This window comes from Crinia signifera, chromosome 4 (genome assembly GCF_055691185.1).
Source record: "Crinia signifera chromosome 4, ASM5569118v1, whole genome shotgun sequence".
NCBI classification, from domain to species: Eukaryota; Metazoa; Chordata; class Amphibia; order Anura; family Myobatrachidae; genus Crinia; species Crinia signifera.
The window spans coordinates 43,892,164-43,906,375 of record NC_139220.1 but is presented as its reverse complement, the minus strand read 5'-3'; the positions used below and the strand labels follow the sequence as shown (position 1 = coordinate 43,906,375).

General features: G+C 44.6%; 1 protein-coding gene across 2 annotated transcripts in view; it reads right to left on the bottom strand.

Annotated features, from left to right (window-relative positions):
- Positions 1 to 5,214: 5,214 nt before the first annotated feature.
- LOC146074000 (carbohydrate sulfotransferase 1-like) overlaps positions 5,215 to 14,212 on the bottom strand; it is a 31,669-nt gene continuing 22,671 nt past the window's right edge. Inside the window, exons 3-4 of one of the 2 annotated variants that reach the window (XM_083181660.1) lie at positions 8,016 to 8,186; positions 5,215 to 6,856 (exon numbers count right to left, since the gene is read on the bottom strand). In XM_083181660.1, coding sequence (XP_083037786.1) covers positions 5,769 to 6,856; positions 8,016 to 8,160 — 1,233 coding nt within the window. In that variant the 5' untranslated portion in view covers positions 8,161 to 8,186 and the 3' untranslated portion in view covers positions 5,215 to 5,768. The remainder of the gene's footprint in view (positions 6,857 to 8,015; positions 8,187 to 14,212) is intronic. The other variant, XM_083181659.1, reaches the window with a different exon arrangement.

Here is a 14,212-nt window from a genome sequence, read left to right as displayed (position 1 = left end):
TACAAACTGATGTTATGTTTGCAACTGGTGTTACATCAGCTTGTAAACTTGCATACAGTATGTTCTGTCAGGAGGGGGGGGGGGGGGGTAGTAATTGTATTTGCCCCTTGCCCTCTATACCTTTTAACTTGCGTTGAAACCTGAAGTATTCAGGGCAAAAAAGCCAGAGGGTATGGGATATGTAAAAGCAATGTGTTTCTTTGTCCAAACCAGTTTTTATGCAGAACTAACAATCCGTGGCACTGCTTTCTCTGCCTAGGGACAAGCTGTGCCTGTGCAAGGAATTCGCAGTGAGCCCTTCTGATGCTGGCATTAATATCACAGGGCTGCCTGCAAATTTATTTCACTTTTTTTTTTTAGTAAACGTGGCTCCATTATATTACCATACTCATAGGGCCTTATTCTGGTTCACAGGCAAGGCTGCGAATTTGCAAGTCCCCCAGACGCATGGCGTGTTCCCCCATAGGCTGCGAATGGATGTTTATGTTAAACATCCAATGGGGGAACACCCACATGGTCGCCGATCATCGAATTATGTGGAGGGTGTGCACATATATCTAAAGGAGCCCATACACAGTACAATTATTGTATACAATTTGGATTAGATCGCATTACATAGGTTTTGCAATGCAATGAGATGTGCAGCACATACTTTTTTAGCTGTGCGATGAGGTGTGTGACGGGAGTGCGCATCTCTTCGCACCCAGCAATTGTACTGTGTATGGTCACCGTAAGTGACTCTCAGGCGACTTAGATTTGCTTGCACACTCGACAGGAAATGGGTGGGTAGCTGTCAGCTGCCCGCACCCACATCACCGGGCAATTTCCATGGGATTGCCCATGAAACGCCGGGCATTCCCATGGGCGAATCCCTCAACCTGCCAGCCCACGCCCACAATCTTGGATGCGTGCGCCCGGCAAACATGATTTCGGGCCTGCGCTCTGCACTGCGAATGGATGTATATACAAATCATCCATTTGCTGTGCAACGCGTATATTCGTTGGTGGCAGGGAGTGGGCATTTGCATGCTTGGAGGTGGCGTTACAAGGCGAGCCAACCAGAATATGGGCCAATGTGTATATAATGTTACTATAGGGGACAGTTACATTTTTACAGTAAAATTCTGCCACAGCTCATCTGCACCTAAATGGGCTTCAGGGGACAACATATGGGAATATAGACACAGGCTAGGATGAGTGAGGTCATGTAGATGGAATGAGGAACATTAGGAATGTGATGGCAGATAACCACCTGGCCCATCCAGTCTGCCCTAACACATATACATGCACACTGTTACACACTAGAGTTCATTTTTGTAGGGAGCCAAGTAACCGACCAGTATATTGGATTGTAGGAGGAAACTGCAGTAACCAGAGCAAACCCACACAGCCACAGGGAGAATATACAAACTCTGCACAGATAGTCCATGGAGGCAGGGGTGGCCAACCGGTCAGAGGTAAAGAGCCGAAAAGTATCGGTAGTCAAGCTAAAGAGCCGACATCATGCGCGCGCCGAAAAAAGGGGCTTTGTCTATTTTGACCCCTTGGGTGGGTGTGATACAAATATGCCTCCAATAGTGCAGTGCCATATATACATATGCCCCCAATAGTGCCAGATACACATATGCCCCCCACACGGTGCCAGGTATGCCCCTACGGTGCCAGAAAGCTGGTATGCCCCCACAGTGCAAATTTCCCAGCAGCAGCACTCACCGTTGTTGCTGCTGCTGCCGGGCGGGGAGAGGACCTGGCGTCCCCCTGCAGTCCTGTGATGTCACCGAGGGGAGGAGAGCACAGCACACTGAGCGTCTCCTTCCCCCTCACTTCCCTGTGACTGGGCTGTCCACCAATCAAAGCTCGCTGGCCGGCTCCTGATTGGCTGCTGGCCCGCGAGCTCTAATTGGCAGACGGCCCAGTCACAAGGATGCACAGTAAGGGGTAGGAGAGATTCAGGGAACCGGCAGCAGGGGGGACTGGGACGGACGGTGGGCGGCAGGCAGCAGTGGGAGCAGGAGCCACACTTTACAAGGGGGAGAGCCGCATGAGGCTCAAGAGCCACAGCTTGGCCACCACTGCATGGAGGGAACTGAACCCATAACCTCAGTTATGCCAACCATTACAATATCTGTTTTGCAGTCTATGCATTCTCAATAATCAGTCAGAATTCAGACAGATCTATTGGGTGGGTGCAAGTGTGGCCTGATATGGGTGCCAGCTTTGTGAACAATCATTTGGATAAGTGCATAGTCATGTGCATGTTTGGAGTTCGACATACAGGCTTATATTGATATAGTCCCCTTAGTGTGCACTGTGCAGGCCTAGATGTTTTGCGTAGATTTTCTCTGCATGTAGGTGTTACACTGGGGACCTGTCCTCTCATGCTGTTATTGTAGGATTGTCAGGCACTCAGTAATTGGATTAGCAGGGGTTGAAGTGTTTGTGTGTGTGGGTGGGAGAAGGGGGCGGGGCTCGAACTGAGTGACACCACCTGTGATGGTAGGTGGAACTCGTTCAATGCCCACCACAGCCCTAGACAGTAAATCCAACAGAAAAGCCTGTCCCACCACCTATGTCAATGGATGATGTAGGCGGTACTAATGTCACTGACAAGCTGAAGCCACCTCCCGTACTCACACATGTTATGTCTGCCTGGTGGTGTTTATCCATTTTTATCGGTACGGTACAGTATATGCAATTCCGTCACTGCCGCTGAGGTAAAAAAGGAAGGGAAACGTAACACACCCTGGGCACCTCATATCTGCTGCACTACATGTTCTGTGAAACCACATGGGTGGCTGTTTAGTGACCTAACCCCCAAATGGGTAAAGTATGACGATTTTTTAGAAAATAAACAAATGAAAAGTATTTGTATTTATAAGTGTGTGTGTATGGGTGAGCATTGATCCAATATTCACTCATTCACAGCACTTATTACAGTGCTGTGAATGAGTATTATAGCACTATTATATAGCTGCAAGTACTTATGTTCACTTCAGGCCACGCTCTTTCACCAGTCCCACCCAGCGGCTGCTGCAGAAGCTGAATCTGTCTGTAAATCGTGAAGATGAGGCAGTGAGCCGTCCGCCACAGTCAGGGTCCCAGTGACACAGACTTTGGTGCAATATAGACACATGTCAAAGTTGAATCACAGAGAGTGAAGTTGATATCATACAATTTCCTTTAATTTTCATATAGAACCAATATAAATATAAAACAATAAAAATGTGGTGGCATATTAGCCTAAGCACTGTAGCACCAATGTATAAAAGGGACAACATGAACCAAAATAAAATAATATTGTGTCTGTTATCAAGTAAATCCTATAAGGTACATGGGTAACAGCAGTTGATACAGTCACCAGGTATAGGCAGCCGGCACTGTCCATGGCAGATAACTACAAACTTGTATGGTCCGAGATGCTGGGATGATATCCTGATATATTGTATGTAAACTGCAGAAGTGTAGGCTTTGTGGTACAGGGCATGGAGCTGCTGGAGAGACATGGGCAGTGAGCTGCTGGAATGACAGAGGTAGAGATTTAATGTATAAGGGGCACTATTATAGGTATTATATGTATAGGGGCACTATTGTGGGCATTGTGTGTAAGGGACACTATTGTGTGGCATAAAATGTATAAGGGGTACTTCTGTGTAGTGTAACATGAAAAAGGGACACTTTTGACACGTAACATAAATAAGAGGCACTAATGTGTGTTGTAACGTGAATGAGGCGCACTCTTATGTGGTGTGATATAAATTAGGTGCACTAAATGTGGTGTAGTGTGAATAAGATTGTGCTACTGTGTGGCGTAACTTGAACTGTGAAGTCCTGTTATGTGACCACACCCCTTAATTGCAGTACCATTATCCCTTTATTAAATATGGGAGGTCGGACACAAATTTTTGCTTTGTTGAAAACCCTATCACTAGCCCTGCCTCTGCCTAATCGGGTGGGGGTGGGGAATGTGGTGTTAGGTGGCAAGGGAATTGAGATCAACCACCTCTCCAGGACCACTTTGCGCCTTGTGGGCAAATATACTCAGTAAGCAGTAGTAATAAAATCCTCCGTGTCTTGCAGAAAAATGTGTCTTAGCCTATCTTGTAAGCATAATAGGTAAGGCTATTTAAATATACAATGAAACATTCTTCCTCTAACTGCAGTACAAGAAGCCTTCCTGACAACTTGCTGAAATAAAAGTCATGTGCATCCTGGCATACAAATATTACGGAAGGTGTAATGATTAGCATTACTGCCTCACAGCACTGAGGTCATGGGTTCCATTCCCACCATGGCCCTAACTGTGCGGAGTTTGTATGTTCTCCCCGTGCTTGAGTGGGTTTACTCCGGGTACTCCGGTTTCCTCCCACAAAAATATACTGGTAGGCTAATTGGCTCCCAACAAATAAACTTAAATGTATTGAAAGTGGCATTTATTAGGGTCAGTATAACAATAAGGCGAACAGGACTACAGTACCAGGGCACCGCATACAAAATATGCCCATCATTGTGACAGGATGATGATGATGGCCAGCCGCCCAACATAGTATTCAAATGTTATTTCTAGTATCCTCTAAAAATTGTCATACATTTACATATTTAGTGAAACATTGGGGCTGGTAGGTTGGTGTATACACTTACATAGCACTGGCCACACCTACAAAACACTGGTCAAACCCACACAACACTGAACACACCCAAACAGCAGTGGTCATACCTCATCTGTTTCTCACAATAGGCTCTTGAACATTTTCTTCCCCAGGTCTATTTGGCCCCGATACTTCACATTCCAAAGCTTAGTCAATCTCATGATAAAACAGCCCCAGTGGTGGATTTCCCATTAGGAACATGAGTCCTAGTTAATCTTTTTGAAACGTTAAGGCCCCTAACATTAAGGCTCCCCGGGAGGGGTCAAACGCGATTAGGCACTTCATGTGCCATTTTGCATGTGATAAATTGTATGCAATTTATCACATGCAACTCCCGGGGAGCTGCAGGTGGAGGGAGCAGAGGGCCAGAGGACACCGGCGAGGGTACCAGGGAGCAGGGGACGGCAGCGGGCAGTGGATGCCCGCGACAAGAAAGCCGGGCGGAGAGGAGGGCGGGTGCAGCGGAACCAGGGAGTCAAGCTGGGGAAGCCGCTGCTGGTCAGCCCCAGCGGGAGCACTTAAAAAAAATAAGCCCATACAAATGAATGAGCAGCCATCGATTGGCTGAGACCTCTCTTGCAGCGGCTTCCCCTGCCCGGCTCCCTGGTTCCCTCTGCCACCCCCCTGCTCCCTCCGCCCGGCTGTGTGGTCAAAGTATCGCATATGTTATTGTAACAAAATAATGGTGGCAAGAAAAGCTAAAACTAAATTTTTTCCTAAATGATTAACAGTATGTATTCCTTTTTTTCTAATTGCCAGGAGAATGTAAACCCGAACCTGATTTACCCCACCCCACGGCTCACTCAGCCTTAATTCATAAGCTCTAGAACAGTTTTTTTTTATCAGGAAACACATTTACACAGGAATGAGAAAGAGAATTTAATTTTAAAAAAGTAATTTGTTATTTATATTGAAATGATTGAGACTTTTTGACTTGAAAAGAGCGATGCAAGGCGTAGAACATCAGTTTCAGAATTCATTTTCTTAAGACGCATTGGCTTTTACAATTTACATCTTGTCACTCGCCGTTACAAGCCTGTTCAAACTTGCACCGTGATATTCCATTAATCTCTCTTGGTTTTAAATTGTGGCTGACACAAGGATTTTACTTTCCTTACTTTCTTAAACAAATGGCAAAAATACCCTTGGCTCAAAAAGGCTCTGGGAGAGGTTTTTCAGTTGTTCTACGGAGTCCACTACTTGATATCCAAGTTGGGATAAGGTTATATTGCATATTTTCTGAACCTCTTGGACAATATTGAAATGTAAATGCAACCTCCAGCTTTCGGCAGTCTGAGATGAGTTTCTGTTTGTTGTAAATTTGTTGTATTTATTAGGAGAGGCTGGTTTTTTTGTATTCTCTTCAATCCACCTGGTGACACTATTTTTCCATTCCAGGCCAACAAAATTGTATATTTCTTTGGCTTTCTTGACTGGATCCATGGCAATGTCTTCGTATCGTACAAGCATATATTTACCTTTCAACCAAGTTGGTCTACTAAACCCTGTTTCCACCGAATTGCTGTAATCAATACATATGTTACTGACCAGCTCCATGTTTATGTTGTGTGGCTTTTTGCCAAAAGAGTTCCAAATTTTAAAAGTCTTGTACTGGTCTACAAACGTGTTAAATCTTGATGTTAGCACTGCCCTGGGGTCCCTCACAAGGTGAATTATCTTAAGGTTAAGTCGAGGGTCTTCGACAAGAGTCCTCAAATGGTTGATCTCAGAAACCCGAATGATTTTTATGGCCAAATGTTTGTACCGGCATGCTACGGAGGCTAAAGTTAAGTTTAGTGGTTTACACTTCTTTAAACAAAGACTTTCATCCACTCTCCCTGTTAGGTTACATACTGGTGGAGAACATAAAGTCTTACTTACATCACTTCGGAAAAACGAAGACGCAAGATGGTCTTTAGGTACTGGTTTGATATAGTTTTCCAGGGAATAAAAATCACAATCATACAGATTATGCAGCAAATCTCTGTAGGCCCCAAGTAAAGATCTTCTGTCTATTGTGGGCTGATTATTTTTAGTGGTAAACATGTTCTGCACGTTGTAAAGAGGCTCGAATAGGTAGAAAATTTCTGGGTTTTGGTTAAATAATTGACCAAGGAATGAAGACCCACTTCTGGCTGTTGCAAATATGAGTATGTGCTTTCTGGCCTGTTGGCTGTTGTTGTCTTCACACAAAGCTCTAGTAACATTATCTACAGAAAGGAAAATATTGGAAAATACAAAATTAGAACTGTGGAACATGATAAAACATTTTTTTTTATATAACGTCGTCCTCCATCTTGTGTATTCATATGGGGAATGGAAAAATACCAGTTTTGAGGCATTAAAAAGGTTTATTTAATGATGTTGATTTTGAAATGTTGATATGTGCGTGCAGGGCCTCCGAGAGGTATGCCTGGCCCCAGTAACATGTTGAGGGTGTGGCCTTATTGCGAGAGGCCATGCCCCCAAAATGTTAAGGGGGGGGGGGGTGGGTGGGTGAAAAACACTCTAAAGTTGAGGGGGGAGTGTTATTGTCGCCCCTCCGTCCATCCAGTGTCTCACTGACAGCGTGAGCTCATGCTGAGGTGTGTGCTGCTGCTGAGGGTGAGGGATGACAATAACACTCCCCCCTCACATTTGGCAGGGCGGCAAGCTGCGTTTCAGGGCTCGCTAAACAACAAACGACTGCTGCTTAGTGAGCCTTGCTGAATCAGATCCAAGGTGTGATAAATGACATCAGAAATGCTGCAACCCAACATAATAAATAGACAGCCAAACCTAACACAGGGGTACTATAGCAATAAAGGATAATAATAATAATATGTATTTATTAGCAGACACAAATCCTCGTACTTTGTGCTCATAAACCCCTGTAAGTTAGCCACTGCTATGGCTCCTTAAGGTGGGGTTTCTCATACCTTCCAACATGACCCATTCTATTAAGTACAAAATGCTCTGTTCCTGGACTTCCCTGATAGTGGCAGTTACAGAGGTGGGACTCCAGCACAGTCCAAAATTCAAAGAGGGGGGTCACATCAACTGCCAGTGAGTCCAGGACAGTGATGTTTGGAGTGGCATCAGGTGTGGCTCCCCTTTTTGAATATTGAACTGTGCTGCAGCCCCACCTCTGCAACTGCCATCACCTTTTCAGGCGGCCGTGCCTCCTACATGGTGGGGGTGTTAATGCAGAGTGCCACCTATTATAACAATACACATTTTTAATGTGCAGTATTGGGACCAGAGGTCATATACTGTATGAATATGTTATGAAAGCCAGCTGCAAATACTTGGGTACTTTCATTTATTTTGGAAGTTTACTAAAACGTTTTCCTTTCCCGTAAGCACGATAACAAGGAAGTCGTTTCTCACCTTTGATGTGACCACACCGATTCTCCACTGTCATGCTTGTACAAGATGGTTCCAAGGTCATCCTGATGGATTTAATGGCCGTGTACTGAATTCCCAGTGACGTACACACTATTAGTACAAGCACTTTCCATGAACACTCCATCATTTAGAATTTACATAGTTCCAGCACTCCTGTCCAAAACACATTGAAGAAGCTTACGTTAGGGAAAGGTGAATAATAACAGGTGTAAAATGGTGTGACACTCAATGTTTAGCTGTATAACCGTATTTATAAAAATGCTTTTGTTTAGGATCCTCAAATTGCATTAGTGTGTTTTGTAGATTATTAAAGTTGGATACACTCCTAAGCAATGTGGCTACCCAGCAATATATTGTTACATGCTTATTCTAACACTGCATCATCCATCGTCTGATCTCATCTGACATGCAGTACATCAGATGGACAATGACAGCAGACAATTAATCTCTATATGTAAAAGGCTTCTCACCTCTGTGAGGTAAAGTACCGCCGCTGACCACTAGAAGCCACTCGACAGACTAAATTACTCCTTTGTGTGCTAAACTAACAGAAAGTGAAAACAATTTTGGCAGGGACACTTATTACTTGCTGGATATGGAGAAAGGGAGATGTGAAGACAGAGATTGGAGGTAGGAGTAAATAGGGACAATGGGGCAGTGATAAGGGAGGAGAAGTGATAAAGTGCGTGGTACTTTATCACCGGCCAATCAGCTTCTACCTGGCCCTTTTTGAACCAAGCCTGTAACTTAACAGTCAGGAGCTGATTAGCTGGTGATAAAGTGGCAGGCACTTTATCACTTCTCGTCCCTTATCACTGCTTCATACATCTACCCCTGTGTGTGGGGTGGAGAATTTATGGGCTAAAAACTGTCACAGCTCAAAGTGAAAGTAAAAACTGTCAAAGTAGTATATTGCTTGTGCGAGGCATCGCTTCACCGATCACGGGCAGATCTCTGACTCCTCCCAACTGCTCCCTGCCCGCAGGACATTGCCACCCGTCGGAGGGACAGCGGGGCAGTTTCCAAATAGTGGGACTGTCCCGCTGTAATCTAAACAGTTAGGATACTTATTCCAGTTTCCTCTGCTGTTGCAGCTATGGTTATGGGATGCAGTCAAAATCTCGACGGTTAAAATCCCGACAGGGTCAAAATCCTGAATGGTTCATAATACCGACAAGGACAAAATCCCGACAAGGACAAAATCCCGACATTTAAAATCCCGACAAGGACAAAATCCCGACATTTAAAATCTCGACAAGGTTAAAATATCGATATATAGAATGTACAGGTGAAACAGTCAACATGACTTTGTGTCGACAGGTCGACATGGTATTTTTCACAGTTTTTTGACCGGACATGTGCCGACAGGTGGTATTTCATGCCCTACCATCCACTAGTGCATGGTGGGAGAATAAAATAGTGTGCTGAGCGCAGCGAGGCACCGTGCCCGAAGCATTGCGAGTGAAGCGAGCAATGCGAGGGGCTGCGGTTCACTTCCAACTGTGTCCATGTCGACCGTGTCGACAGTCGTGTCAAAAAACAGTGAAAAACCCCATGTCGACCTCGCGACCTGTCGACACAAAGTCATGTTGACTGTTTCACCTGTACATTCTATATGTCGGTATTTTGACCTTGTTGGGATTTTAAATGTCGGGATTTTGTCCTTGTCGGGATTTTGTCCTTGTCGGTATTATGACCCATTCAGGATTTTGGCCGTCGGGATTTCTTACCGAATCCATGGTTATGTGCCCTGTACTTGTCCTTTACTGTATTCAACTGTGAGTCACTGTTTTGCTTATTCCTTTATGTAATCTGTAATTGGGCGCTGCAGATCCTTTGTGGCGCCATATAAATAAAGGCTAATAATATTAATAGTAATAATAATAGTCGCTGTGCAGGGTAAAGAATGAAAACTTTATACAAATCCCCCTAAACTCAAGTCGACTTTTTCATATGTCAACCATAGTATTGTCAATGTTTTGCTTGTGTTGACCTTTTAACCATATACAATGTCGATCTATGGACTCTAAAGGTAGAATTCCATTTACAGTAAGCGTTCTCCAGCAGAACCTCCTCCTACCTCTCCACTGCACCCGCCATTAATCAGCAAGTACAATAGCAATTACCGTTTGTCAAATCAGAATAAAAGCACATCATTAAGACTCACATAATTTTAATTAATAATCACGAGCATCTATTGTATTTGAATCATGGCAGATGTCCTCAAGCAGGACATGTGTTATCATTCTACGGCTGCGGAATTGCTGAAGCCAGAACAGTGAAAGACTTTTGTTTGTAAAAAGCTGGATGAGCGGCCGGGATATTATTACGCGCTACGATGAAAAGAGAGCGAAGCCCGAAGAATAGGCGCTCGGCTCGGCTGCCTTTCAGGAAACTTCCTATTGTGCGTCTGCTGGTTTTGTAGTATAGTGACATATTCCATTTCTAAAATAAACTGTCAAGTTGCTGGTGATAAGATCTTTACATGAACAATGTACTGATAGAATCCTGGCGAGCAGCGCAAAGGGTCTTTGTCTCTTGTCACTGGAAACCATAATAATAAATGTGTTTTGAGTGTACGCTTCTCGAGGAACCAGGAGACAAAGAAAATGATTGGCAGGACGTAACGGGCTCTGGTATTTTATTGTGCTCAGTACCATTGTAATGAAATAAGTTGTATTTTAAATTACTGAGTTACAGAACTCTTCTGCATTGTCGGCGTAGGGAGAGGAGCGAGTAAACTGTGGGCCGTATTCAATGCTGCGGCGAGGGGGAAAACAAGCGCCCCATGACGTTTAACCCCCCATGCCAGCCACTCACCGTATTCAACGTTCCGTGGGAATCCTCGCTGACAGAGAACAGCGAGGATTCCCCCAAACGGCGAGGTTCGCGGCTAATGCATGGAGCCCGCTGCATTTAGCCGCAAGCCTCGCTGTTTTGGTGGCCACACACGCCGTTTACACGTTGCTGTAAAAACCCAGCAAGGTGAAAACGGTGTGTGCAGGGGGGTCAGTTGAATACTGACCGTGCGAGCTGTGACAGTGAGTAGTCAGCGCTGGTCGCTGTCACAGCTCGCAAAAAGCATTGAATACTGCCCTGTGTGTTGGGCTGTAAGGCATAGGGGTAATTTTACAAAGATGGAATGTTGCTATGGGTGACCAATCAGAATCTACTAGATCCTAGAAGGTGCTAAATAAATCATTCGGGAGCTATATGCGCCCGAATGAAGCTACATCTGATCAGCTCTGTTGGGCACCTCTTGTGGTTCCCGGCGTAAAAACATTTGAATTGGGCCCATTGACACTATATAAAAAGCAGTTAATGATATGTTTTCCTCCAGCAGCAATTAGGCCTGTGCAGTAGTGTTCAGGTCAACAAGGAATCACATATCACTTGGGCAGCTATTACACCAGCAGGAGCAATGAGGAAATAGGAAACCACAGGTGCTGCTAATCAGCCCAACTTTGATCACTTCAGTTTTCTTGCTGCTGCTGCTCTAAATCCTGGACTGGATCTTCCACATTACTTTCATGCGTAAAGATGCTGTCCCTGCCCCAATAGGTCGACACCAAAAGGTGCACAAAGTCGATATGTCAAAATGTTGATATGCAAAAGATCCACATGGAACAGGTCGACACCTGAAAAGGTTAATACGAGTTTTCCAATTTTTGTGTTAACCCTTTCAGGTCCAACGCCTAGTCAGGCTCAACAGCCCTAGCGCTTGTAGCAGATCCAATGGTGAGCCACTTTAAAATAGGAACAGTAACATCTTTCAACATTTAATGTGGACCATTTTGAATTAAAACAAAAAAAGATTACAATTGATTTAAATATTTACACCAGACTGTTTGAATTTGAAAAAATTTTTTGGACTGCAATGGGTGAATGTCGACACCGGACAACATGGCCCCCACATGCCGTACACTTGCATGGCTCTCTTGGCATGACATGTTTCGGGCTAGGCTGTCTCTCTCTCTCTCAGCTGCCTGCCTGCTTCCCGCACAGGTCACTCGCAGATCTGAGACACCATAGAGGTGTCTCAGATCTGCAAGCGGTGAAGAATTAATTTGATGGGGGGGAGGGGTGGTGGTGGTGTCGTCTGTGGTGTGAAATGATTTGCCTTGTGAGTCAACCAGAATAAGGACCTATGTGCATGCATTTACAACTGTTTCTGCCTGTCCATGTACAATATGGCTAAAGTGCTCTATGGCCAATCACCACTAGAGGGAGTGCTTGCATATAGAAATCCATTTGCTTAGTTTTTTTGATTGTAGCAGGTGAACTAAACTAGTTTAAGGGAGTTTATAGCCAGCAGGGAAAGAGAAGCCTACAGGCAGGAAGCTTTTGTGCTGACATATTTACTGCTGGTACCCACTATTGGGGGACTATACCCATCTAAAAATAGGTATGTTTTATAAGATAGACATAGATTTATTTACTACTCTCTCCCTATTCTGTTGAAGCCCTTCTGTAGTTTGGGTTGCAGTCTTTGTAGTCCTGTTGCATAGTACTATGGTGGGCACTGCCTTGACCTAGTGCTAAGTGCTACTTTGTGCACAGCGAACCAACACAATGCCAGGTGCAGAAATCAGCCTTTAATCTGCCATATTAACTAACAATGTACTTTTTGGTATGTCAGATACATTGTGTCCTGTCCAAGCGGTTGTGGGATTCAAACAGTGCGACAATTTTAGTCACTGCACCCTAGAAGAAAGCTAATGCACTCCATTTTCTGTATTGTCTTCTTGCTGTTAAAATGTGATTAATGTAGAGCAGTATCATATCACAAACTGTAGATGGCGCTGTTACCCACAGAGTCTGTACAGTTTTTTTCCCTCTAAGCCTCGTAGTGGCCATGAGTGGTATTACACCCTATCAATTTCCTTTCAGAATACACATTTCCAATATCCTTCGGGGTAAGAAGAATTTCCCTACAAAACTGATATATTCCCTTTTTAACTACAAACGTATATGTGCTCCCTTTGTTATTTCTCCTGTGTTCCAATATCCATTTGCAAATAAGGATTTGTTGTTGTTGTTATAATTACCTTGCTCCATCCAGATCCACAGCTATTATGGACAACTTGATTATATTATTTACATGCCTTGTTCCATTTGCTTTACAAAATCCAATTACATTTTGGTTCCGGCAGGCAACAAATTTGCAGTCTGGACATCTTTTTAGTAACCCCAGTGATTTGCTCAGCGTAAGATATTTGTTTCCTACTCGCTGTACGGATCATTTATCAGAATTATGTACATGACAAAGGGGCTTCAGCGGGACTGGTGTCATCTGTAAACACCATTGAGGGCTCCATTACTACGCAGCCATCTGTTTACTTTCTTGGCGCAAAACAATAAACAAACAATCAAAACTCTACTTGTCCCTGAATAGACGGGAAACTATCAGCTAAACTATTCCAATTCTGTAAAGTCTACGAGAACAGTGAATTCATGCAGTGTCTATATAACGGATGTACTAATATAAATCAATTAGATGTCATTATGTTTATAATTTAAGGAAAGACAGCTCCGTTTTCTGGGGTATCTGAGTCCTGCAAGTGCTGTGGACTCACAGAGTAAACAGCAGAATTCAGGTTTGCAAACTGTACACTAGGGGGTGATTCAGGTTCATTCACAAAGCACATCTGAGGCATGATTCAGGTCTGATCGGTCCCTGGTGTATTAGAACCGGGGACCGATGTTTTGGCTCTGCGTAGGCGTATATGATAATAATAATACCAGGGCTGCCACTAGGAATTTTGGGCCCCAGGACTGATTTTTAGTCCTCACTTACCGCCCGGTTCCCCTCTCACTTACAGCCCCCGGCTCCTGGTCCCAACCCCTTCCACTGTGCTGCCTCCTGCTCAGTGCGCTGTGGCTAAACAAAGCCCTGCTCTGGAGTGCATGCTTCTTATCCATTGGACGCCGGCAGCCAATTAAAATGTGGCATGGCTGGTGAGCCAATCAGAGCTTGCGTACTGTAAGCCAATTAGAGCGGCTGCAAGCAGTACATGAGCTTTGATTGGCTGCTGGCGTCTGGAGGTGAAGAAGCCTCTGGGACTCTGCAGGGCTTTGTTCAGCGCAGGCATGGCAGCACAGTGGAGGCAGTGGCGGGGTGTGGTAAGCAAAATGAGTTACCTGGGCCCTTCCCCCTCTCTCAGAGAAGCCTGGCCCTG